Consider the following 27,677-nt stretch of genomic DNA (forward strand, 5'->3'; position numbering starts at 1 on the left):
GCACTTCATGCTTCCATCTGCTGAAAAGCTTTATGGAGATGAAGATTTTGTTTTTCAGCACGACCTGGCACCTGCTCACAGTGCCAAAACCACTGGTAAATGGTTTACTGACTGTGGTATTACTGTGCTCAATTGGCCTGTCAACGCTCCTGACCTGAACCCCATAGAGAATCTGTGGGATATTGTGAAGAGAAAGTTGAGACGCAAGACCCAACACTCTGGATGAGCTTAAGGCCGCTATCGAAGCATCCTGGGCCTCCAGAACACCTCAGCAGTGCCACAGGCTGATCGCCTCCATGCCACGCCGCACTGAAGCAGTCATTTCTGCAAAAGCATTCCCCACCAAGTATTGAGTGCATAACTGAACATAATTATTTGAAGGTTGACTTTTTTTGTATTAAAAACACTTTTCTTTTATTGGTCGGATGAAATATGCGACTTGTTTGAGATAGGAATTTTGGGTTTTCATGAGCTGTATGCCAAAATCATCAGTATTAAAACAATAAAAGACTTGAAATATTTCAGTTGGTGTGCAATGAATCTAAAATATATGAAAGTTTAATTTTTATCATTACATTATGGAAAATAATGAACTTTTATCACATATGCTAATTTTTTGAGAAGGACCTGTATAAGCTCTACCCCCACGCCTAACCTCCCTCCCCTATTTCTAAACCAATGCCTCTCGAGCTTGAATGCAGTCTTTATGTTACCCACCCAGACCTTGGGTTGAGGGTCATTAACCGTTGTGCCAGTTAGTCAAACAACTGTTTATAAAAAATAAAAAACAGACACCAAAAAAAAGCGCTTGTCACTATAAAACAGCTTTTAACGCTGTAACCTTCGAGTTTTCTTTGAAGCTTTGTCCATTAAACCAGAAAAACATGATTTATTTGACACTTTTATTACTATCTGTATTAAGACACACTTAATTATAATTTTGACAGAAGAATTTACTGTGGTGGCAAATTAAATTATCCATATGGGAGAATGGCTTAGAATGAAAATGATTTGTTATGTCTGTGTGTGTGTGTGTGTGTGTGTGTGTCAATTTTATGACTTTCCTTTGATACATTGATTAATTTGATATGTTTGGTCCACTTCATTCTAACAAATATGTCAGGAGATACTAGAGATACAATACAATTCTTAACTAATAATTAATATATACACAGGGATTTTTTTTTATTTTGTATTTTTTGCAGTAGCGGCTGTTTACACAGGTTATTTGTTTTTGGGGGTAAGGGGCAGGATCAGATTAAAGGGCAGTATGTTGTAATCGAGCCTGTTTTTTGAGGTCTTCATAAGAGGTCTGACTCTTAGTCTTTAACGAAAGAACAGCTATGATAAAAGAAGTTTTGCTCTGTCTAGGCTTTGCCCTGGCCCCTGTTTGGACAGCTCCTGTGACAGGCAAGTATTTCATCTTATTATATTGCTTTTTAAAGAATATTGAAAATTATACATTAAAAAAAATTAGTATTTAATTTAATGATCCATTTGCTTGATTTTTGAAGAAGAATTGTAAGTGTGTGTATGTGTGTGTATGTATATATATATATATATATATATATATATATATATATATATATATATATATATATATATATATATATATATATATATATACCAATTAGGCATAACATTATGACCACCTAGTAATGTGTTGGTCCCCCTTCCGATGCCCTTCAAGGCATGGACCCCACTAGACCCCTGATGTTGTGCTGTGGTATCTGACACCAAGATGTTAGCATTTATTTTAGTCTATTTGATCGGACCACACAGGCAAGCACGTACATGCATCAATGAGCCTTGTCCGCTAATGACCATGTTGCTGGCTCACCACTGTTCCTTCCTTGGACCACTTTTGATAAGATACTAGGGGTGTAACGGCACACGTTTTCGGCACAGGCTTCCGGTACGGTGCACATGTATAGGCTACCAAGCGGTACAGAATGCAATCTTCAACAGTTAACAGTGTGTGTGTGTGTGTGTGTGTGTGTGTGTGTGTGTGTGTGTGTGTGTGTGTGTGTGTGTGTGTGTGTGTGTGTGTGTGTGTGTGTGTGTGTGTGTGTGTGTGTGTGTTTCAAATCTCTGTTTGTTTGTGTATGTGCAGACTCTGGACCGGTTGTTGTTCTGAAGCATGGCAGTGTCCGTGGGCAATATATGAAAGTTAAAGGCTCTGAAAAGGTGGTGGAGCAATATTTGGGCATTCCTTTTGCACAGCCACCTGTTGGTCCACTCCGCCTGGCTGCACCTAATCCTGTACAAGGATGGGAGGGCATAAGAAACGCCACTCAGCACCCCCTCATGTGAGTACAGCTATATAATCATAAAAGTAACTTAAATGAATAAGTCTTCTTCTACTATACATGTGACAAATGAGTTAGATCAAAAGTAGTCAAATTATATTGCGTGCAATGTGTAATGTAACAGACTACATTACAATTTTCTTCAGCAATTTGTATTCTGTAATGGACTACAGTAATATGTAAATTTCTTATTTACCACTATTGGGCGGGAAATATGACACGTATGCCAACATTTGCACGTGGAGGGATAATCACTGCCACATAACAATAGCAAAAGAGGCGTATGTGAGGTGAGGTGTGGTGCCCACTTGAAAACCCAGTGAAGTCAATAGGTCTGAATCATTCAGCTCTGCCACCAGATGAAGATGTCTGAGGGAAGCGACTTCAATGCGAGGTACCCACATAAAGAGCAGGACGTAACTCCTGCCAAGTGTGGTGGTTGCGATATACCCTATCGTTTGGAGACATTCGACACAATCTATTCTTATTGTTACACAGCCTGTTTTATTAAGTTAGGAGGATCTATAAATACTATTAAAACAGTATGATTATATAACAGATTCACCAGCACATTCACGAGGAACACGCTTCTTGTGTTTATCACTCCATGTGCCATAGGTTGCCAACTCAATGTGAATAGGATAAAAAAAAACGAATATATATCACCATTCTTCCCCGTTGATTGAAACATTAATAATTTTTTTGTATTACAAGTTTTCTAAAATGTTATGTTTAAATATGCAAATGTGGTGTCATCTAATTAAATATGCACTAATTGGCATACATTTCTAGAACAAAAATCTGAACATTGAATAAAGCCTTTCAGGGTCAACTTTTTTAGCGATAAAATATTGTATAAATGATATATGAACAAACCCTTCTGTAAAAAAAACCCTTCAGAATATAGATAAAACTAAAGCTTTCTGACACATTTTCTGACTCATTTTTCTGACTCATTTCAACTCATTCAAAAAAAAAAACTAATTTTCAGAAAACTACCTTTAAAAATATGCATGTTCGCTGTAATTTAAATCTAGAGACTCAAATACATAAAGTGCTATAAAAGATATACCTATAAAAGTCTATTTGGGGTGTTTTTTTACCAATATTCTGGAAAAACAAAAAACAAAAAAATACACTTTTTATGCATTAGATTTGACATGCATGAAAACAATAATATTCTTTTTGCCTGTAGTGTCGAGTCATTTCTTAACTCAGATTTCAGTTGAGCCCCACCTACTGTATGTACAATCTTCTCTTGCTGCATTATAGGTGCCTTCAAAACCCAGATATTGTGCCGCTGGTATCAAAGGCCTTGAAGTTGGATTTCACCCCCATGGGAGTCTCAGAAGACTGTTTGTATCTGAACGTTTACACTCCTTCTCAAAGATCAGAATCAGAAAAACTTTCAGTGCGTACTCCTCTAAACTAGAGGGCAGCACTTATGAATTCACAATAGAGGTTCCCTATTATAATTTATTTATACTTTTCCTAACCCCTCTGACATAAGCAATGTGTGACAGGTAATGGTTTGGATTCATGGAGGGGCCCTGGTCATGGGTGGAGCTTCCATGTTTGACGGATCCTCATTGGCGGCCTATGAGAACATAGTTGTGGTGGTCATCCAGTACCGACTTGGAATGTTAGGGTACTTCAGGTATTACTCATGCAGTTTGTCCCTTTAAGAATGACAAAATTTGTTAGCTTACTGAAGACTCCGCTTCTTCTGGGCGGGTTATAATCAAATGTGATTTTTAGCACAGGTGATAAGTTTGCACAAGGAAACTGGGGCTTCCTAGACCAGATTGCAGCTTTACAGTGGGTGCAGCAAAACATTGAGGGTTTTGGAGGAGACCCCCAGTCTGTCACCATCGCAGGGGAGTCTGCAGGAGGAATCAGTGCCTCTTTTCTAGTCAGTCAGTGTTTGTAATGCAACATTATCTTTCTCTGTCACAGTTTATTGTGCTACCTTCTTTTTAATGATGTACCTGATATAGATAAATAGACAGACAGACAGACAGACAGACAGACAGACAGACAGACAGACTGACTGACTGACTGACTGACTGACTGACTGACTGACTGACAGACAGACAGACAGACAGACAGACAGACAGACAGACAGACAGACAGACAGACAGACAGACAGACAGACAGACAGACAGACAGATAGATAGATAGATAGATAGATAGATAGATAGATAGATAGATAGATAGATAGATAGATAGATAGATAGATAGATAGAATCATATGAGTTTTGATCAGTGTTTAGAAAGCATAATAAAATGGTAAGTTCTTTGTGGCACTTTGGCCTTCCTCTCGGCCACACTTTGGAAATGGGACAATACGTGCAAAAGATTACCCAAAAATAGATTCTCTGTAAAATTCTGTGCAAGGGTTATTTGTGTTCTAAAGATGTATTTTTTTTTTACTTTTAGACATTGTCACCAATGGCCAAGGGTCTGTTTCACCGAGCCATCTTTCAGAGTGGGGTAGCAACCACGATTGGTTACACCATCAAAGATCCAGTGATGTTTTCCAACGTATGTATAACAAATAGAGGAATCAATGTATTTGGGATAGTTTGCCCAAATATGAAACTTCTGTCATCATTTACTCGCCCTGAAATTGTTTCAAACCTTTAGGAATTTCTTTCTTCTGCTGGACACAATAGAAGTTATTTTGAAGAATATGTAGTTGATGGACCTCATTGACTTCCATAGAATGGGAAAAAAATACTGTGGAAGTCAATGGGGCCCATTAACTGATTGGTTACCAACATTCTTAAAAATATAATCTTTTGTGTTCAGCAGAAGATAGAAATTCATAGAGGTTTGGAACAAGTGTGTAAATGATTACAAAATGTCCCTTTTGGGTGAACTATATCCCTTTGATGGGATAGTTCACTTTAAAATGAAAATTCTGTCATAATTTACTCGCCCTCAAGTTGTTTCAAACCTGTGTGAATTTTTTTTATTCAGCTGAACACAAGGGAAGATTTTTTTGAAGAATCTCAGTAACAAACCAGTTAACTGGAAACCATTGACTTCCATAGCAAAAATTTTTTAAAATACTAGTGAAGTCAATGGCTCCAGTTAACTGTTTGGTTACTGACATTCTTCGAAAAATCTTCCCTTGTGTTCAGCTGAAGAAATAAATTCACACAGGTTTGAAACAACTTGAGGGTGAGTAAAGGATGACAGAATTTTCGTTTTAAAGTTTAAGGGAATCTGTAGAGTTATGCCAGATAATATCAATTAAATGTTAGAGCCTTGTTAAGGTCAGTTCAGCTTATTTTTTTATGTTTATTTTTTCATTTCCTGAAGACAATTTGGTTGCACAACAATACCCAAATGCAATAACAGGAAATCTTCTCAGAACTTTGGCTAATGCTAGCACATACACATAATTTATACAATGTTCATGGAACTTTTTTTAAACTTTTCATTATAATCTTTTTGACCAGGTGGTAGCAAATGTTACTGAGTGTGACTTCAGCTCTGCTGAAGTGCTGGTCAGATGCATAAAAGAACTGACTGAGGAACAGATCATTAATGCAGCTAAAAAGGTGGGAACAGAATTTAGAGATATTTTGGGATATTTTGGTGTATAAATATACAGATTGAAGAGAGAATTATTTTCTAAGACCAAGTGTTTTCCTTAGAAACACATTTTTCCCGGAGCGGCAGTTGATGGGGTGTTTCTTAAAGATTCAGCAGAGGAGATACTAAAGAGCAAAGACTTTCAGAAAGTTCCAATTCTTATTGGGACAACAAATCATGAATTTGGATGGATACTCGCTCAGGTAAATATCATACCATTTTTGAGTGGAGTAGTACAATGAAACAAAAGGCCTATGAACCTTTATGGCCATTATGAAAAACAACAATAAACAATACACGGTGCTGAACAGGATGTGCTCTTTTTAAATAATATTATTATTATTTCAGGCCTTGGTCTCAAAAGAATGGGTAAAAGGGATGGACGCAAAATCAGTGAAAGCAATTTTGGACGCTGTTAACAAAGCCGGTGTAAAGCTCAACTTCTTCCCAGATTATGTCTAGTGATTTATAACTAATTTGTTGGTATTTGTCTCACTCTAGTGGACATAGCACAAAGTAACATTTAGAATGTATGTAAGCTTTCTCTCTGTCATCATAGACATCAGGAGCCAATGAAATCATTGTAGAAGAGTACTTGAAAGATGCTAAAACCCCCGAGGACATTCGTGACGCATTTACTGAGATGATGGGGGATATGTTTATGGTGTTACCCTCCATTGCGGTTGCATCTTACCACAGAGGTTGGTTGCAATGCAATATTACTGGCAAAATTTCACCTCCAGTGAACTTTCACTGTTGGTTGGCTTTATTATTTGCCAACACCCTATGTTATAACTTCACAGCTGCTGGAGTGCCTGTGTACATGTATGAGTTCCAGCACAGTCCCAGTATATTTAAAGAGCTCAGACCCAGTTTTGTGAAGGCTGACCATGCTGATGACGTTGGATTTGTGTTTGGGGCCTGCTTTTGGGATGGCCATATCAAAACTGTAGGTAAGCAGATCTAAGACATTATTTACCCAGATGAATTATTATGATATTGGACAGTTTACTGTGGCAGGGGTTTGAAACTGCAAATGGTTGTGGTGAAGAAATTATGTAGTTAACTCTTTATCATCCACAGAAACACCCAGTGAGGAGGAAAACCAACTATGCAGAACGGTCATGGGATACTGGGCTAACTTTATTCGTACTGGGTTAGTATACAGAAGCTGGACAGAGTAGTATGATCTCTTACTGATTATCCCTTATTCATTAAATGGATATTTTATTTCTACAGCTCACCAAATGGGCCCGATCTGGTGCATTGGCCTGTATATGACCAGTCTAATAAATACATGAACCTGGGATTGCAGCAGACTGAGGGACAGGGTCTGAAAATGGGCAAGCTGCTCTTTTTCCATGACGAATTGCCTAAAAAACTTGCTGCACTCCACACAGCCTAATTAGTTATTACACTAATAAACATATGCTGTGCATAAATGATTATTTTTGTCTCCATACAGTGCAGTTGTTCCCAGAGAAACCTTTTGCACTTGATATAGATTTCCGCAAGCATTTCAGTTTTTCTCTTCTATTGGTATCAATATCGTTAACAAAAGTATATTAAAGTATATAAGTATATATAAATCCTTTGAAGATGTGTTTGAATGTGAAATTAAAATTAATGTACAAAACTGTTCTTGCATTAAGATGGAAACTGTAGGCTAATACATTCATGAAAAATACATTTATATATGAAATCCAGTAACATATATGTGTAAAAAAAGATCATAAAGTAAAAAATGTTTTCACATTTAATATTTATAATGTATAAATATATAGGCTACTTATTGTATTAGTATTTATTGTAGGCTATATTTTTATTTGTTTCCGTATTAATCATTTAATTGTTTTGAAGCAAAAATGTATAACGAATAAGCTCGTGTGTGCAATTGTTTCTATGACATTCAAAAGTTTGCTACATCTCTGGAATACACACAAAAATGCTGAACAAGCCGCGAACAGTAAAAAATGCGCAGTGTGCAGTCACGTGTCATCATGGCTACGTCACTGGATTCCCCCATCCGCTACTGATATTCGCGCATGCGCACACTCAGACTATTTCATAGCAGCCTGTACATCGATCGTACGCGCTGGGAAGACGAAGCTCCAGCTGGAACATCCAGGGTAAGTGTCATCTACTAACAAGAGTTTATCAGGGGGCTTGGCGTTAACACTCGAACCATATGTGCTGTCGTGTCCATCACCATGACATTTCTTATGTGCGAAGCTCGAACAGGACATTACAAGAAATGTTCTATCATTATTTATAATCATTACATTGCAGGCAGAAACGCGTATACATAACGTTACATATATGCGCGAGCCATTATATAATGCAATTAGTGACAGAATAAACGACACTTCCCTACGTACTTCAAGATTTTTCCGCTTTCCTTACCTCATGTAAGTGCCATATGATTACACAGCGTTGTTTACAATAAGGAGGTGGAGTAGAGGTTTCATTTTGCAAGAGTAAACTGAGCCATAGAGTGCTAGTATAAAGAAAGTATGAATGATAAAAGAACATGGCTATGTCTCAACCTAGTGAGCTGCCTATCCAGACAGCATTTTTATAATGCCTGGTTATTGTATTTCATCAGTCTCTCAAGGCTCAAGCAACCAGAGCTGCAGCCTAATGCATTTTGGGATATTAAATTAGTGCTAATGAAAATGTGCACTTGTTGTGGAGGCTAAAAATAGTGCCGTTTTGACTGTAGGAAATGTTTCTGATGAAGCCTGTGAGTTGTCTTTTGATAAGCTGGTATTTTGACAGGTGCTATTTTAAGACACTAAACTAAAAGAAAAGGTCTAAAGCACTGGAGCAGAAGTGCAGTTGTTTTCAATGGAGAAATCCCTCTGACTATTCAACAGCATGGAATCTAGTTCCTTCTCACTTTCTTAAAGGGTTAGTTCACCCAAAAATGAAATTTCTTCCATTAATGAATGACTCACCCCAATGTCGTTCCACACCCCTAAGACCTCTGTTCATCCTTGGAACACAGTTTAAGATATTTTAGGTTTAGTCCGAGGCCTTTCTGTCCTTTGAATGTAAGTGAATGCCCACTTGCTGTCCACGTCCAGAAGGTAATGAAAACATCCTCAAAGTAGTCCATATGGGACATCAGTTGGTTAGTTAGACTCTTTTGAAGCGTCGACAGTACATTTTGGTCCAAAAATAACAAAAAATACGAATTTATTCAGCATTGTCTTCTCTTCCGTGTTCCACAAATAAAGAATCAAACGGTTGCGAATCAGCAGATTGATTCGTGATTCATATCGCCAATGTCACATGATTTCAGCAGTTTTTCAGTTTGACACGTGGATCCGAATCTTGAATCATGACCGTTTGATTCTTTATTTGTGGAACAGTCATTAATGGAAGAAATTTCATTTTTGGGTGAACTAACCCTTTAAGATTTCTATTTCCGTTTACTGTCTAGTAACGTTACTGTATTAGCTGGTATGGCACTCGACTCCCACGGTATTTCAATGTGTTGTGAATAATTGCTTTGTCTTTAAAAATGATACACTTAAATACTATATGGTACTTTTTTGGCATTAATGGCACAATATGTAAGATTTTTTTAGATTAAACTATTCAAAAACCACTAGAACAACGCTATTTATTTTGTTGACTTGTGAACTTATTCCAAATTGTTCTAAGAGTGTTTATAAGTAAAAATAAGCAATAAATAATTTTTAATAAGCAATTTTAATATGGACCGTGTCCATGCGTCACCTATGAATGACATTATGTTATCCTCAATTTCTGGTTTTATTTTGTAGAAACCATGGAAACGCTAAATAATGTGTTTTATTAGACAGATTAGCAACTGTTTGGATTCATTCATTGATAGAAAACTAATTATTGTTATACAGCTCAACGCAGTTAGTCTTATTGTTTAAATCTTGTTTTCTTAATTTACTGTGAATACCATGTTTTACCATGCCTAGTATTGATCTAGCGCACTGAAACTTGCATGTGTCTCATAGTAGCCGCCGAGCGAACACACAGAGTAGCATTATGACATAACTTTCAACACGCACAAATGTATGTAATGTGATAACAGCACTGCATTACCCTACATACACATGACCGGAAAAAAAGCTACGCATTTCCTTTGAATAAGGAACCTCTAGTGGCGAAGCATTACATATTGTGGCTTTAAGTCCTATTCAACAGCATCAGGAGCAGTCAGAAACCTGGCATCCATGCTTGACTGCAGGCCTCATGAACATGACTGCATATTTTTAAACTCTAGTGGCCTGAGATAAGAGTGCTCTTGTTTCCAGTCAAGCCAAGGATCATTTTTCTTGTCCTATTCAAGCGCAGGCCATTGATGAAAAGCTCACTGTTAGAAGCAATTTCCAGTCTTTGTGCTCTTTGCTGTGTCTCAGTAAAAGGGTAATTTTATGTGACTTTTATTGAATCTGATGCTCTCTGGTTAGAAGCATTGATCCATTTAGACTTTGTTTATGTGTTTGATTGGGCGGCATCAGTCAGCAGCTAGCTGATCAAGCTCTGTGCATGAATGACAGTCTTAGGTTCACAGTGTCCGATACAGTGACAGATATAAGTAAGGTTTCCTTTGAGGAAATAGCAGGGCATGTTGCGTAATGATGGAAATGAAACCACCACAAATGAACCACTCTGTGGCCTTTTCACATCAGACAGTCTCTCACCATTAATACATGATAACGATTTCTGAGATTTCCTTTGGTAACTAAATATTACTCTCCTGCATGATTAATAATTATTATCTTCCCTTTACTCTTTGGCTCTATACCAACATGCAATCTGAATAAGTCTTTATATTTGCATTTTGCTTGTAAGGCTAAATTATTTAATTAAGTGGTTCTCAAATGGTTGAATACAGGTCAGTTCTGATGGAATTGAATACATTTAAATGTTTGCTTTAAAAACAAAAACAAAAAAACATTTTTGTTTGCTTTTGAGTGATAATTGTGGTACTAATCACCATTTTATGTTTAATGTAACATCTGGGTTTTGACACAAAATGAACTGAAAGCCACTGTTCTAGCTCACTAGTTTTCTGGGTTTTTTTGACCGACTTGACCTTGCACACAAGCCAACCCAATATCTCCGTCCCTGAGACATTCATCACACATGTAATTATCTTTCTCTCTGCACCGCTGACTCTGATATCACTGCAGTGCTTTGGTAACCCTAACCCATTCAGTCTCTTAAACCAGTGGACCTGCTCTCTCACCCACACCCACTCATCTGTGTCCCATCACTCTGACAGCAGAACCTTTGCACTGTGCCCCGGGGCATGCGATGAAGAGGCATTTTGTTGCACGGATGGATGGATGGATGGATGGAGTAGAAAGAGGGGGAAGTGCTCCAGCGCAGGGAGGAAGGAATATTGCAGAATGTTCATTTACCCTCGAATGCTAAGATTTATGAAGCAGCCATGTGTAGGAGTTTCGTAGTTATCATTAAAAGAAATCACTAGATGCTCGTGGAGCATGATTAAATTAAGTGATTGCTCTTGACGTTTACATTTTGTGGCATTTTTATGAACATTTTGGTTTGTACTAGTATTTAATTAGTTATATTACCAACTACCACATGCTTTTGCAATTAATAAACCATGATATAACCTATATACCAGTTACTGTAAGGTTTTCTTCATATTGCTCACACCAAAAGTTGTTTTTTCCGCCTTGTGCCTCTTAATGATAAGTGTGAAAAAGAGGCTGGCGCAGTTGACACGATCTCTGACTCTGGTCACAGCGTGTGTGTGTGTGCACTTGTGAGTGCGTATGCCAGCCAAGTCACGCTCCTCCAGCTCTGCATTACATAACCATCCTCTCTGCCCTATTGCATTTCTCAGGGAATGTAGTTTCTGGCCTTGTAAAAATTATTCCAGTATAGAATGAATGATTGCATATCAACTTCTACATGCAGAGTTCATTCAGTTTTTCTTCAGGTTGACATCCAGAAGCTGCTGTTTAAAAAATATGTGGTAGCATTGCAAGGTCCACTGCATCTTAAGGCTGGATCACACTGGTAATCACAGTGTGTGGATAATGTTAACCAATAGCCGAATAACTACTTTTTATGATCCGATCTGTTCCTTATTAAGTTTTTTCTTCTTCTCATCTGGTTTCTGAATTTAACACTAACCATTAGTGTCTGTTGGGGCAAAGTGAACTAGCCTTTCATTTGGGAAGGAAACGTGTCACTCGTCTTCAGTGGTATGAGAAGCAGATGGTATTTTCACAAAGGCAAGAAAACTTGATTAAACTTTATCCATAATATCAAAAAAACAAGCATTACCATATTTGATGGGGCATCTTTTTTATACTGGTTTGCATGATATTTTATTTTATTTTATTTTATTTTATTTTATTTTATTTTTTATTTTATTTTATTTTATTTTATTTTATTTTATTTTATTTTATTTTATTTTATTTTATTTTATTTTATTTTATTTTATTTTATTTTATTTTATTTGAAGAATGACATCATTGGGGCTTTATGCTTCGTCTGGTGCTTCATAGAAACACGCTTTTACACTGAGATTCTGTGCAATGGATTTCATAATCTAACATCATATTAACTGGCTCTGACAGACTCTGCATTGCCTCATGCTGTGGCCAGTCTGTATAAACACAGCTGCAAGGAAGTTTATGACAAAAGAGGATGTTAAAGTACCCTCACCGTAATGTTACACTTCATGAAAAAGTTTTGAATAGTTGAATATAAATATATAAATGTTAATAGGAGTGTGTGTGTGTGTGTGTGTGTGTGTGTGTGTGTGTGTGTGTACAATAATTTTATATAATAAATATAAAAACAACATTTTATATATATATTAAAAATTAATAAATTTTATTCTGCAAGTATGCATTAAATTGATTTTAAAAAGTGATTTGTAAAGACCTGTATAATGTTACAAAATATTTCCATTCCAAATAAATCTGGCTCTTTTGAACTTTCTATTCTAAATAAAAACAATTAAGATAAACATATTAAGCACAAACAACTGTTTTCAATATTGATAATTAGAAATTTGAATTTCTTGAGCACCAAATCAGCATATTGGAATCATTTCTGAAGGATCATGTGACACTAAAGACTGGAGGAATGATGCTGAAAATTCAGCTTTGCTATCAATGGATAAATTATTTCAGTTGTATATATATATATATATATATATATATATATATATATATATAATGTTGTATATATAAATTAGGTATAATAAATTACACACACCTAAAGGATTATTAGGAACACCTGTTCAATTTCTCATCAACCAATCACATGGCAGTTGCTTCAATGCATTTAGGGGTGTGGTCCTGGTCAAGACAATGTCCTGAACTCCAAACTGAATGTCAGAATGGGAAAGAAAGGTGATTTGAGCAATTTTGAGCGTGGCATGGTTGTTGGTGCCAGACGAGCCGGTCTCAATATTTAACAATCTGCTCAGTCCTGTGGGCGAAAATGCCTTGTTGATGTTAGAGGTCAGAGGAGAATGGGCCAACTGGTTTATGCTGAGAGAAGAGCAACTTTGACTGAAATAACCACTCGTTACAACCGAGGTATGCAGCAGAGCATTTGTGAAGCCACAACACACACAACCTTGAGGCGGATAGGCTACAACAGCAGAAGACCCCACCGGGTACCACATCTCCACTACAAATAGGAAAAAGAAGCTACAATTCGCACGAGCTCATCAAAATTGGACAGTTGAAGACTAGAAAAATGTTGCTTGGTCAGATGAGTCTCGATTTCTGTTGAGACATTCAGATGGTAGAGTCAGAATTTGGCGTAAACAGAATGAGAACATGGATCCATCATGCCCTGTTACCACTGTGCAGGCTGTTGCTGTTGGTGGTGGTGTAATGGTGTGGGGATGTTTTCTTGGCACACTTTAGGCCTCTTAGTGCCAATTTGGCATCGTTTTAATGCCACGGCCTACCTGAGCATTGTTTCTGACCATGTCCATCCCTTTATGACCACCATGTACCCATCCTTTGATGGCTACTTCCAGCAGGATAATGCACCATGTCACAAAGCTTGAATCATTTCAAATTGGTTTCTTGAACATGACAATGAGTTCACTGTACTAAAATGGCCCCCACAGTCACCAGATCTCAACCCAATAGAGCATCTTTGGGATGTGGTGGAACAGGAGCTTCGTGCCCTGGATCTGCATCCCACAAATCTCCATCAACTGCAAGATGCTATCCTATTAATATGGGTCAACATTTCTAAAGGATGCTTTCAGTACCTTGTTGAATCAATGGCACGTAGAATTAAAGGACAACTCCGGTGAGAAATGAACCTGGGGTAATTAACAGATGGTTACAGAGTAGATCGTTCGCTGGGATGCGTTTTCTTGAAAATCTAATGTAAAGAGTTTTATCTCTAAAAACAGATTAGCTTATAACACTAGTCTATGGGGCACAGGGTAGACACAGGGTGGTAAAATTAAATCGCTAGTTAATACCACTAACAAGGCTCAAAATAGCCTCACACTAACACGGTAGCATAATGAGGGTCCCTACATGCAAACCGAAGCATTGAGAACTTTGTAAGAGTACAAACAGTTTAATAAGAAGATACGTTGTAAACATAGTGCCTTACGCGTTCACGGACAGGCACCATTTCGAAAAACAGTCTCGATGAATCGATCTACGAGCGCTGTTCTAAGTGAGCTGGTCGATAGGAATTAAGTTTGTGAAATGTAATAACATGGACATTTTTATTTTTATTTATTTATTTTCTCTGTTGTGTTCAGTGTTTTCTTCCGGAAACAACGGACCATATGAGATTCCAAGTCACAGTTCTTCACTTAGCAGAGCTCTCGTCGCTCGATGAGTCGAGACTGTTTTCCAAGATGGCGCCTGTCTGTGAACGCGTAATGCACTATGTTTAAAAAGTGTCTTCTTATTAAACTGTTTGTACTCTTACAAAGTTCTCAATGCTTCGGTTTGCATGTTGGGACCCTCATTATGCTACTGTGTTAGTGTGGGGCTATTTTTAGCCTTGTTAGTGGTATTAACTAGCGATTTAATTTCACTACTCTGTCCCCCATAGACTAGTGTTACAGCTAATCTGTTTTTAAAGATAAAACTCTTTACATTCGATTTCCATGAAAACGCATCCCAGAGAACGATCTACTCTGTAACCATCTGTTAATTACCCCTAGGTTCATTTCTCACCGGAGTTGTCCTTTAAGTTCTGAAGGCGAAAGGGGGTCAAACAGTATTAGTATGGGGTTCCTAATAATTCTTTAGGTGAGTGTAGTATAATATACAAGATATTTGTTTAAAATATTAAATATTTTACTATTTAAAATATTTAAATTTGTTTTGTTTTTTGTTTTTTTAGATCCTCCTGTGAAATTCTGAAGCTACAAACGGCTGTATCACCCGTGGGTTTTTGAGCTGACATCATCATATCTCACCTAGTGACTGAATTACCCCCATAACAAAGCATGGAGGGGGCTGTGGTGGACAACCTCATAGACTTTGATTCTCCCCCAGAAGGGACAGTGCCACCTGTTCTTGGACCTTCCACTGGGGGGGACTTTTTCTCCTCCGAGCCTCTCGTCCCTGAGCCTGCGAGCGACGCCACCATGGAGCCAATTCTACCAGAGCCCATGGCCCCCACACACACTTCCCACGGAGAAGAAGACAGTGATGCTACTGAATCTGCCGACAGTGAGAACGAGGGCTCAGAATCGCCATCGCACCCGTCGAGCACGCGGCGGTCCTCATCTTGCTCCAGTCACAGCACTGAGGACGCAGAGGAGACGGAGATACGAGCGTTTATGAAAACCTATGTGGCAAAGCTCTTCCATGGAAGGTGACTACAGTTTAAAGGAATGCTTTATACCAAGAACACAAAAAGATTTTTCACAGAATGTTCATGTTGCTCTTTTCATTAACTACAGTGGCCAGTGGATATCAAACTCCAGAAAGTACAAAACAAAGCACCATAAAAGTACTTGTGTGCTATAGTCTAAGTTATCTGAGGCCTTATGATAATTTTGTTTAAGGAACCAAGCAAAAGTTTTTATCTACTGAGAATTTCTGCCATAGCTCTCAAATCTCATTCACACCAGATCAGACACAACACTACTGATAAGACGCACTTAAATTTCAGTCTATTCCTCTGTCAAAGCTATTGTTTAGCTTTAGAAGGCTTAAAATATCATGTTTGAATTACATAGGCTGCTTTTATGGGGCTTTTTGTCCTTGTTGGAGCTTGACAGCCAGTTGTCACAGTGTACTTTTGTTATATTGAAAATCTACTTTTGTTCTCTACGGAAATAAGGAAGTCACGGGTTTGGAACTACTTGAGGATGAGTAAACGATAACAGAATAAAAAAAAAAAGTTAAACTATTCCCTTGAAAGAGGAAGAAACTTATTGAATTACACTGAATTACAGTCCCATATCTACTGATGCATGTATTTGCATTTGTTCCTGTTTCAAGTATGCTCTCACTCTCCCTTTGTCTTTCTCTTCCTGACACTACTGGTTCCTTTTATTATTTTTCCCTCTCTCAGGGAGGACTTTGATCAGGAGGAGAAGGCTCACTTTGGAGAGTTGTGCACTGGAGAGAACGGGAAAGGCAGGGACTGGTTCTCCAAATATGTCAGTGCGCAGGTATGAGAGGTGCACCGCTGATCAGTCATGAAAACAATCATTGCATGACTTCTTTTCCAATTACATTTTTACATTTATGATTCATGGTGATACATTTTGGGGGATAGTTTAGACCTGTTTCTCACATTCTGCACCAGAGAGGTTATTACTAACTAAACCTTAAAATATTGAAAATTATTTTAATAATTAAAATAAGGCTGCTATAGAATATAAATATTGTGGTGAAAAACTCAACTTAAACATAAAAAACATACAAAAATCTAGGCAACTAACTGTGTAAGTATAAGTTAATATAATTTAAAAAATAATTAAAGGTTAAGCGAAACTAAGGGTCCCTTTACACGACACCTTTTTCAACTAAAAATGTGAAAACATTAAGGCCTGAAAATGCAAACTTGTGAGAACAGGTTTCCAAGTGCATATTTTTGAAAATTATATCGTTATCATCTCCATGTAAACTGTGATTTTGTGAAAGTGATGACGTCATGTTCTTGCATATGTTCAGTCTATAAGAGATGTGTTCAGTCTATAGGAGCATAGTGTTTCTTTACAAAGTGACAACAACAACTACTTTTCGCAGATCCGTGTGAACAGTGAATGTTTTGACACAATATATATATATATAATATATATATATATATATAAAATGTATATGTGTATATGTGTGTGTGAATGGTGCATATTCCTTTCTGGGTCCCTATTTAACGGGTTACTGTGAGTGCAGTTGCACAATGTCTCAAAAAACAGCACTTTTTGCTGTGTCATACTAAACATAAGAGGACACATGTTGCAAATGAACTGCAAACCTATTTAGCAACACACTTTTTTGCAATATAGGATTTTATGGAGCAACACAAAATAATGGTGTGAACTACACACCCATTGCTTGAGAAATGTGTTTGAAATAATTCGACTACTTGGCAGTTAAAATGACCAAAACACAGTAGGGATGCACAATATACCATATATGGTCATCATCAGCCAATATTAAAGTTAATCGTTAATAACTCTAAATATTTAATAAAACTGCTCAATGTAACTTTAGCAAACCTCAAATTAAATGATTTCAGGTTTTTTATTTGATTTGAATTATTTAGTCGACAATAATCTCTTATTTTAATAATTGCCCATTTATTGGTTATCTGAAAATAAATATCGGCCATCATTTTCCTAAAATGCACATCTCTATAAACGTCAAGGACGGACGGTCCATATAGACGCTGTGTACAGATCACTTTATGAAAGCTCAAGAAAACTCATGCAATTGAATACATATGCATAAACAAACACAATTTTGATGATAACCGTGTGATGTGTTTGCAGCGCTGCCACTCCAAATGTGTGAGCGAACAGACTTTCTACAGGCTGGTGCAGTCCTTCGCTGTTGTTTTATTTGAGTAAGTACATCAGCGATAATATCTTGGGTTTATGTTTGACATTACATGGAAGCCACAACACTTCACCAGTTTTCTGTAGAACTCCTGGTGAGTCCGTAGCTGTGTTCAAAATCTCCCCTATACCCTCATTCAATATTATTCGCCATTAGTTCACTAACATAGTTGCTTTGAAGGAGTGAATGAATTACAGAATGAATGACAATAATTTGGACACTTGAGTGCGCCGGAAGGGCGGTCGCTTTTGTGTAGTTTGTGCTTGCTGCTTAATAATCATTTGAAACTTGGCAAACTGGCATCTCCAGTAGTAATTAAAACATTTATCTTGACTCTGTCATGGAAACTAGCATGTATAAACCTTAATTAAACAATTTATACCTGTATGATATTATGCTGTACCCACATTGGACCAGTGTTTTGAAAAATGGATGGATAAATTATTCAGCCACTGGCACCACCCTTACAGTGCATTATGGGTCTTTTCTAGCCGTTGAGTGTACATAAATTGTACACTCGTTATTGTGGGATTGAATGAGTGCACTTAATGTCCACTATGGTTTTGGACATCACTATGTCCAAAGGGCTGTCCCCTCAAATAGTGCCTTATTTAAGGGTAAAGGGGGGCGATTTCGGACACGGCAGTGTTTTTTGGCGTCTGATGCACATGTGACCCAGATTTTATTGATTGACAGATGTCACCAGGTGGATGATTATGGTCCAGCCAAACACCTAATGACCATGTGCTTCACATATTACTACATGGGTAAGAAAGTTCACCTTTAATATAAATCATACCATGTGGAATGTAAGAATCTGAAAAGGAAACGTCCAGACCTCCTGGCACTGCGTCTTTCGGACAAATTGGACAATGGCATTTTAATGTGTTTTTTGATCTGGTATAAAAACTGTGGATTGGGGAAACATGGGTGTACACTACAGTTCAAAAGTTTGGACCAGTATTTTTTTGTTTGTTTTTAATTATTTTATTTAGCAAGAATGTATTACATTTATAATTTTACAAAAAGATTATATTTCAAATATAGAAAATTCAGCTTTGCCATTACAGAAATAAACTACATTTAAAAAGGTATTAAAAAAACTAACCTTTTTCTTATTGAAAGAGTATAGACGGATCTATTATATGCATTATATTCAATGCTAATAAAGATTTAAATCCATGTCATGGATGTTGAGACTTCATGACTCTTTAAATCGAAATCTAATCTTGTGGTGCCTAAAGAATCTAATATACAAGTACACCTGCCTAATGTGTGACTGCCTAGTATGACTTCTCAATTAATTTAATTTACATTTTGTGTGTGTGTGTGTAACAGGTAAGTCCCAGCTGTCTCCCACAGAGCTGTTAGAGAGGCCCAGCGGGGGGATCGACTCGTACCTGCGCACTGGAAAGGTCTGGCTCACTGGGAAGAAGGATATCGCAGAGCGACTGCTCAAAAACACCTCGGCTAAGACTGACGTTAAAGGATTCTTTGGGGGTCTGGAGAGCAAACTGAGAGGACCCTTGGGCCGAAAGAATGAGTGAGTGATTTTCTGTCATTGCTATTAATAACACTTTTAATTAATAAAGCTTCTGCTGCTCACAAAGTCATCATGTCCTGTCCTCCTCAGAGACGCAGATAGACCTGTTGAACAGAAGGGCAAAACTACCGGTAAAGTAGTTCACTATGTACCATCCCTGTGTTTTCAAGCAGGGGTTATTTAATTCCCTCTTCTCACCTGTGGTAACCTCTTATTGTGCCATTGCCAGTTTTTAGATATCTCACTTAGGGTTTTCTGTGTTGTGGGGGTGAGACTTAGTGGTTAAGAATCTGGGTTGGTTACCCAAACCATTCATTAGCTAGCACCAGTATGCTGTTCAGCAAGACACCTAAACCACATGGAATATTCTCTGTAGACTTGTGTAGGTGCTTCAGTTATTAACTGTGCTTATCTCTGCTTGTGTACCCTGTAGTTTCTCCCCCTCTCTCCCCGGATAGAAAAGAAGAGGAGAAAATTTACCTGTACACACACCTAAAGCAGCAGCCCATTTGGTAGGTTGTCAATGATCTTTCTTTCCCCACAAAATTGCTGAAATGAAGCTGAAGTATGTGAAATGTGTGGAATATTATGTTATTTACAATTCATTGTTTATGGATTGCATTTGTGGCATACTGTCAATGTTTACCAAAAATTAGTTTCAAACATCTGTTTGTTTTAGACATATTCTTCAGATTCAAAGAATTTGCCAGAATCATGTTTAATGTCAGAATAAAAAAAGAAAGAAATTGGTTTTATTATTATCATTGTAAAATTACAGTAATGAGTAATTCTTTGTAAAATCACAACAATTGTATTCTCATTACGGAATGTTCTTCCTCTGCCCATCAGAAATGCACCAACATTAGGTCATTTTAAAAAGTTGATTAAGACACATTTGTTTAAGACATTGACATGCTGTTTTGTTTTTATTTTACTGTAGCGCTTTGGGTTTAAGAAAAGTGCATTATAAATAAAATGTATTTATTATTATTTTTATTATTATTATTATTATTATTATTATAATTATTATAATTATTATTATTATTATTATTATTATTACAGTAAACCAGTAACAAGAAATTTGAGACGATATATTTTTTTAATTGTGACTGTAGATTATTTTTTAAACCATTGATTATTTTGTCATTGAGATTATTAAAATCACATTTATTTAGTTTTTTTTATTACATTTTACAATTTAAATAATAAATAATATTTTTTTTTCGTTACAGTATATTAGGAAGAGAAATACTTCATTGTCATGAAAATTGCCAGCAGCAGACATTGCCAGCAGCCATGTCACCCTGTAGCCCAAGACTGGTTTCCCACTGAAGCTAAGCAGGGCTGAGCCTGGTCAGTACCTGGATGGAAGACCAACTGGGAAAACCAGGTTGCTGCTGGTAGAGGTGTTAGTGAGGCCAGCAGGGGGCGCTCACCCTGTGGTCTGTGTGGGTCCTAACGCCCCAGTATAGTGATGGGGACACTATTCTGTCAAAGAGCACCGTCTTTCGGATGAGACGTTAAACCGAGGTCCTGACTCTTTGTGGTCATTAAAAATCCCATGGCACTTCTCGTAAAAGAGTAGGGGTGTAACCCCAGTGTCCTGGCCAGATTCCCTTGATTGGCCCTTACCAATCATGGCCTCCTAATTATCCCCATCCACTGAATTGGCTCTATCACCCTCTCTCCTCTCCACCTATCGCTGGTGTGTGGTGAGCGCACTGGCGCCGTTGTACTGTGGCTGCCGTCGCATCATCCAAGTGGATGCTGCACACTGGTGGTGGTTGAGGAGAGACCCCTGACATGAGTGCGAAGCGCTTTGGGTGTACAGTTGTACATTTGAAAGCGCTATATAAATGCCTCATTGATTCATTCATGAAAATGACAGAATGTTTAAAATCTTTATTTTTAAATCTTTAAAATCATTCTAAAATGTTTTCATTTATGGCATTTTAATATTTAAAAATGTTGTTTATTCACAATAATTTCTTTAGTCTTCAGTGTCACATGATCCTTCAGAAATCATTCACATATGTTTATTTGTGCTCAAGAAACATTTTTTTTTATTATTGTCAATGTCAAAAATAGTTGTGCTGCTTAATATGTTTTGTAGAAATTGATGCAATTATTAAAATAGGATCAAATTAATTTACTGCAACAAATAGTACTATAATATTAAAGTATTTTACATTTAAAGTAATATTCATTTTGTGCATTTCAGTAATGGGAATTAGGCAGAGAAATACTTACCGTAATTGTAAATAATGACAGACTGTCACATTACCACAGAAATTTTTTTAGGTTTGTAAACCAAAAGAAAACTCACAATGTAAGCCTATCAGGGGCGGGTTCAGGCACAATGTCATATCATTTGTCACAGATGCTAATGTTGGTTTGCTTGTATCTGTTTCCATTCTCTCTTTTTTTTATTTTAAAGGCACACTCTGAGGTTTTGGAACGCAGCGTTTTTTGATGCCGTCCATTGTGAGAGAAATAAAAGATCCCCCACCACGAGGTGAGAGAGTGCAGGCTTTTTCAAAGTACTCTGTAATTCTTATTAATCCTAAAGAGCGTTTCTTTTCTCTGTCTCCTAATATGTCGTGCTATTAAACAAAACAGACTCTGCACAGCACCAAACGCACATGTTAGATTGCGTGTTTGTTTAGACTAAGTGTTTGTTTGTGTGTCTGTTAAAGCCAGAGGGAGAGACTGAGAGTTTACAGTGTGTTTGATAGATTGTTAGTGATGCTGAAATAAACTAGCTAGTAGTTTCAGCCGAGGTGCGTGACTGTGCCCGGTGCATATGACAGAGCTGCGGTGTATTTGCAGTGGAAATATCTGATGTCTGGATCCTGCAGCCTCTCTCTGTGCTCTTATGGTTTACTCTTCCACACTGCTCATCTGCTCATCATCCTCTCTTGTCTTTCTTTCTCTCTGTGGCTCTTTCTCTCTCTGTGTGTGTGCATGTGACTTTAACCCTTTTTCTCCCTGTGCCTTGCTGCCTCGCGCAGGCGGACGGCTGAGGAAGAGAAAGATGAAAGGTCTGTCCTTCATTCCGTCTGCTGCCCTGGACACTGCTAGACAGGAAAGGCTAAGAAAAGGGAGAGGGGGAAGATAGATCAGTTAGAATGAACTAAGAGTAAAAGATGAGCACTGAATAATTTGAGGGGAAAGTTAAAAGAGTTTAGGAAAATGATGATACACTGACAGAATTGGAACAGTATTTTAAATACTGTGTGCAAGGTTCTCACAACCAAAACTTGGAAATATCAGAGAATTTTGGTGATTTCAAGAACTAAAAAAATGATTAAACTAATAATGAATATAATGATTCAAATCTCAAAGCACAAATTTATATTTATTATACACTAACGTTTACATTTTAGTCTCTTATGCTCACCAAGGCTCAAAATATACAGTAATATATTATTACAATATAAAACAATTGTTTTCCATTTAGAATTTTTTTTAATATTATTTATTCCTAAATTTTAGCATCATTACTCCGTGTCTTCAGTGTCGTATGATCTTTCAGAAATTATTCTAATATGCTGATTTGTTGCTCAAGAAACAAATATTATTAATTATCAATGTTGAAAACAGTTGTGCTGCTTAATTTTTTTGGAAACCAAAATATATTTATATACCAATATGTATGTTTTGTGTTAATAACTGTATTTTAACTTTAGATCATTTTAATGAATTTTTGACCTCAAACTTTTGAACGGTAGTGTAAAATAAAATTCTATGAGATAAATATTTTTATATATATATAGTTATGCTCCACTAGAAATGTCATTCTTATCACAAGTGAATGGAAAATGTATGGAAACTTAAGGGTCAGATGAATTACTGCACTATAATTATCAGCGCTGGATCCAGTCAGGAAGCTGTGGAACATTCTGATAACATTTTCATCAGTACTCAAAGGAAACTTCACAGTGTTAGAGGTCGGCCAAGAAAATACTGACTCATGTCACATTGTCCTTTTTATTACGTTATCTACAATGCACAGCTTTGCTCTCAAAGACACAGTGGACCTTATTAATACTAAAATACTACTGGATTGTGACACAAAAATTAGTGTCATATCTGTTCTGACAAACATTGATAAACTATACACTTACTAAATTAGTATAGTGAAATAAATAGGCTCTTTTTAAACAGGACGAGAATGTGCTTTTTTTGTTGTTGTTGATTTCAAAAGCCTTGCATCCAATCAAACACAGTATTTTGGCACGGTATATCAACTTCATCTGGCCAGCATGGACAGGCTGCATGACATGCCCTCATTATCGAAAACAATAATATTAATACATTTCAATGTTTAACCAGGGACTTTTTTGTTTACTTGTGAACGATAAACAGTTTTGGGACTGTTTCGGGTCGCCATTTGATCTGTGTCCTGGAACCAGTTGAGAACCGCTGATTCGCTCTGACTTTTCTTCTTTGACGCACATTATTTTCTGTATCATTGCATGCATTCAGAGTGTGTTGTCTTCCTAGTGCCTATTCATTGCAATGTCAACCTCTAACCACTTGAACTGTTAGTGGTGTTTGCTAAGAGAAGTATCGCTATTACTAGTACTCACACTTGCTTTTTGGGGTTCATTCAGATCCCCAGCCGTAGGTATTAAACTTTGGCATGTATTACCTCCCACACTGTTTGTGCTACTGACATAAATGATTGCTCAAATCATTTGGCTTGTTGAAGGAAGGTGTGCTATTACCTTTATAAGTGTTTAAGATTTTCACCTGGCGGGTGATAAAACAGGCTATACAATTCTAAAGTTTTTTTCAGTAAGAGCTTATTTTTAGTAAAGGAACGTTTTGTACATAGGTAAAAAATGCATATTTGTTTGTTTGCCTGAGCTGTTTCTCATGGTTGTGAGCTGAATGCTGTGGTTGTGTGTTGCTCATATGCTTTTTATTATTTAAATTATTGTCATTTTTGTTTTGATTCATTGGGAATCATGGCTACAGCTGACTGCTCACTAACCCTTATTCTGAAATGTTTGTTGGATTTTGCATGAGCACCAATAATGTATGGCTAATACACATTTGTCCTTTTGTATGATTGTTGTTATATCTATTTAACTCTCAAACCACAGTATTCATTGTAATGTTTCAAATGTTTCCGAATGAACTTCTACATTATTATTGATTGTCTCTCATGCTTAAAGGGTTAGTGCACCCACAAATGGAAATTAACCCATGATTTATTCACCCTCAAGCTGTCCTAGGTGTATATGACATTCTTTTTTCAGACAAATACAAACTGAGTTATATTAAAATATGTCCTGGCTCTTCCAAGCATTATAATGGCAGTAAATGGTGCAACCATTCATTATAAAATAATCCACATAGTTCCGTGGAGTTAATAAAGGCATTCTTATTTGAATCAATGGTTTTCCAAAAAAAAAAAAAAAAAAAAAATCCACATAACACGTTATAAAGTAAGATATCTAGGTTCCAGCGAAAAAAGCGTAACTGGCGCAACGATGACATCGACGTTTTATTTAGATATTTTACGTTTTAAATATGGATATTTTTCTTACACAAGCCTAACAACTGAATTCATAAGGTTTTTATTAACCCCCAGAGCCGTGTGGATTACTTTTATAATGGACGAATGCACTTTTTGGGGGGGCTTCAAATTTTGGGTTCCCATTTACTAGACATTTTTAATAAAACTCTTATGGTATTTACCTGAAAGAAGAATGTCATATAAACCTAGGATAGCTTTAGGGTAAGTAAATTATGAGATGATTTTCATTTTCGGGTGAACTATTACTTTAATGATAGTCAGTGACCTCTGACCTTGACCTCCATATTTTTTTACCTTTTTAGAGAAAAGTGGTGTCATATGACCCAGGAAGAGAAAGACGATAGCTCCAGATTTAATGAGAACATCACCTTCGGTCAGCTGGGGTGAGTCTCATTTTATACAATATTGATACACACAAAAAAAATAAAAACTATATATATATATATATATATATATATATATATATATATATATATATATATATATATATATATATATATATATGTATATGTATATGTATATGTGTGTGTGTGTGTGTGTGTGTGTGTGTGTGTGTGTGTGTGTGTGTGTGTATGTTCATCATATGCTCACATATATTTGTTCTGTTTGTCTAGGACATTCACTCATAACATGGTGGCATTTGGACTGAGCAAGAAACTTTGCAATGACTTCCTGAAGAAGCAGGCAGTCATTGGAAATCTGAATGAAGGTAGTGTCATTTTTCCACATTAAATGTGTATTTATTTATTTTATTTGGGGTGAGTATTTTTTTAATGTTTTAAATTATGTCTCTTATGCTCGCCAAGGCTGTATTTATTTGATCAAAAATACAGTAAAAACTGTAATATTGGAAAATATGATTTAAAATAAGTTTACTTATTATTTAATAAATGTTTAAATGTAATTTATTCCTGTAGTGGCATAGCTAAATTTTTACCATTATTTACTCCAGTCTTCGGTGTCACGTGATCCTTCAGAAATCATTCTAATATGCTGACTTGGTGCTCAATTAACATTTCTTATTATTTTCAGTGTTGAAAACAGTGTCATTTTTGGGTTTTGTGTAATTAGATAGTTCAAAAGAAAATGTATGTATAATAGAAGCTTTTTGTGACTGTTTATAAATGTATTTAACTGTCGCAATTGAATCCATCACTGCTGAAAATATTAAGTGAAAATGTATATGATTCAAACTTTTTATTATCCTCTTACAGAGCAATACAAGCTGCTGTGTGATCACATTGAGCAGATGGCTGCCGAGTGAATATCCAAAATCATCTAAACTCTACCATCTAATTCAGTACATCCATTTGATCTCTAATAACCAGTATTCCACAAAAGCCAACACGTACAGATATCATGCAGCTAAAATGGCTGGCATAAATCAGCCATATCCCATGATGCTTCAGTGTCCTGCTGCAGTGTGGGAATGGTTCATTTTTGTCGAAACTGCAACATGTGACAAAATATGCACATATACTGGAATAGCAATATGGCTCACAGTTTTCAAGCATCATAAGACACGATATCTGTCATTATATATTATATGGAATTCATATTGTGTGACGTGAATAAGATGCAAAACATCCTCAGACCCAGACAGTTCAAGAAATTAGTTTCTTCCTTTGAAATCATATTAAAAGCTGTAGTACTGAAAGTGTCCTTTGAGCAAGTTCAATGACAAACAACGAACAAAAATACAGTCTAACAATATCAGTATTTCAATACAACAATATATATATAATAAATATAAAATATATCAACATGTTGTTCCAATCTATATTACTATATGTTCCCATCTATTGCACTTCTCTAGTTTTGTGCTCTTCCTGTATGGATAAATGGAGTATTATTAGTGTTTGTGACTACATGGACACTGGAACTATGTCTCTTCCCCTGTTCAAAGTGCCTTTAGTCCTTTATTAAGCAGTGATCTTCCCATTTTAGAGCGATCAAACCTTTGTCAGCATGCTGTTATCCTCCAATGACTCTCTGGGTAAGCACTCGTAAGTTTGTGCACCCTGCCAGTAAATGTGTTTGTGTTGTGTGGATAATGCTTGTGTTTTGTATCAGAGACAGTTAAAGAAAAGTATCATGCTGCAGCTGTTTGAGTGTGTGTCGTACAGTGTTGTGTCTTTAACGCATGGTATGCATGCATATGTTTTTTCACTGTTGTGCAATTACATTTAAAGCCAATAGAGGGCAATCATAACCCTCCGTTTCGACTGCTGAGGATCAGTGAAGGTGAATGTCAAGCGCTTGTTTTGAATCTAATGTCCTCTCAAATGAGGAAAAAAGAAAAGCTAATATATTTGGTTTGTAAATAGATTGTTTTGTTAACAGAATAATGAGGAATGGACTTTGGGGATTTATTTATTTGACGTCTGTATGTGTTGTACATGGGCGCATGGTTGTTCAAGAACTTGATCTGGTCTGGTCTTTGCATCTCTCAGATGATGTCGTTAATATTGTACTGTCTATGTAAATGAATGTTCATAGTAAGCTCTGTCGTCTGAATTGTAATTTTCCCAAGTGCCCTGAATTTCCTATTTAACATACCTGGAAACCGACGAGAGAGGTTTTGTCCTGTTTATTAAAAAAAAAAAAAAAAAAACGTGTAACTTTCTTGT

At 36.6% G+C, this 27,677-nt stretch overlaps 2 protein-coding genes across 4 annotated transcripts; both read left to right on the top strand.

Moving 5' to 3' along the window:
• The first annotated feature begins 1,253 nt into the window (after positions 1 to 1,253).
• Positions 1,254 to 7,360, top strand: LOC137043895 (cocaine esterase-like). Its single transcript, XM_067420406.1, has 13 exons — positions 1,254 to 1,410; positions 2,114 to 2,309; positions 3,582 to 3,720; positions 3,833 to 3,966; positions 4,068 to 4,221; positions 4,749 to 4,853; positions 5,777 to 5,878; positions 5,975 to 6,115; positions 6,261 to 6,341; positions 6,472 to 6,613; positions 6,716 to 6,865; positions 6,996 to 7,068; positions 7,152 to 7,360. Exons 1-13 carry the CDS (start codon positions 1,344 to 1,346, stop codon positions 7,315 to 7,317), a joined length of 1,650 nt encoding a protein of 549 aa, XP_067276507.1. The 5' UTR covers positions 1,254 to 1,343; the 3' UTR covers positions 7,318 to 7,360.
• Positions 7,361 to 7,784: 424 nt separating this feature from the next.
• On the top strand, positions 7,785 to 27,677 carry kiaa0513 (KIAA0513 ortholog). 3 transcript variants are annotated; one of them, XM_067420407.1, is made up of 13 exons: positions 7,787 to 8,041; positions 15,285 to 15,761; positions 16,467 to 16,566; positions 17,890 to 17,963; positions 18,653 to 18,723; positions 19,295 to 19,499; positions 19,590 to 19,630; positions 19,933 to 20,011; positions 21,937 to 22,014; positions 22,511 to 22,540; positions 25,350 to 25,430; positions 25,662 to 25,756; positions 26,262 to 27,626. In XM_067420407.1, exons 2-13 carry the CDS (start codon positions 15,391 to 15,393, stop codon positions 26,309 to 26,311), a joined length of 1,275 nt encoding a protein of 424 aa, XP_067276508.1. In that variant the 5' UTR covers positions 7,787 to 8,041; positions 15,285 to 15,390; the 3' UTR covers positions 26,312 to 27,626. The 3 variants fall into 3 exon arrangements, with proteins under 3 accessions (XP_067276510.1, XP_067276508.1, XP_067276509.1); XM_067420408.1 differs by lacking the exon at positions 7,787 to 8,041 and adding an exon at positions 15,112 to 15,190 and having other exon boundaries at positions 26,262 to 27,677; XM_067420409.1 differs by lacking the exon at positions 22,511 to 22,540 and having other exon boundaries at positions 7,785 to 8,041; positions 26,262 to 27,627.

The sequence above is a fragment of the Pseudorasbora parva genome, chromosome 16 (assembly GCF_024679245.1).
Source record: "Pseudorasbora parva isolate DD20220531a chromosome 16, ASM2467924v1, whole genome shotgun sequence".
Taxonomy (NCBI): domain Eukaryota; kingdom Metazoa; phylum Chordata; class Actinopteri; order Cypriniformes; family Gobionidae; genus Pseudorasbora; species Pseudorasbora parva.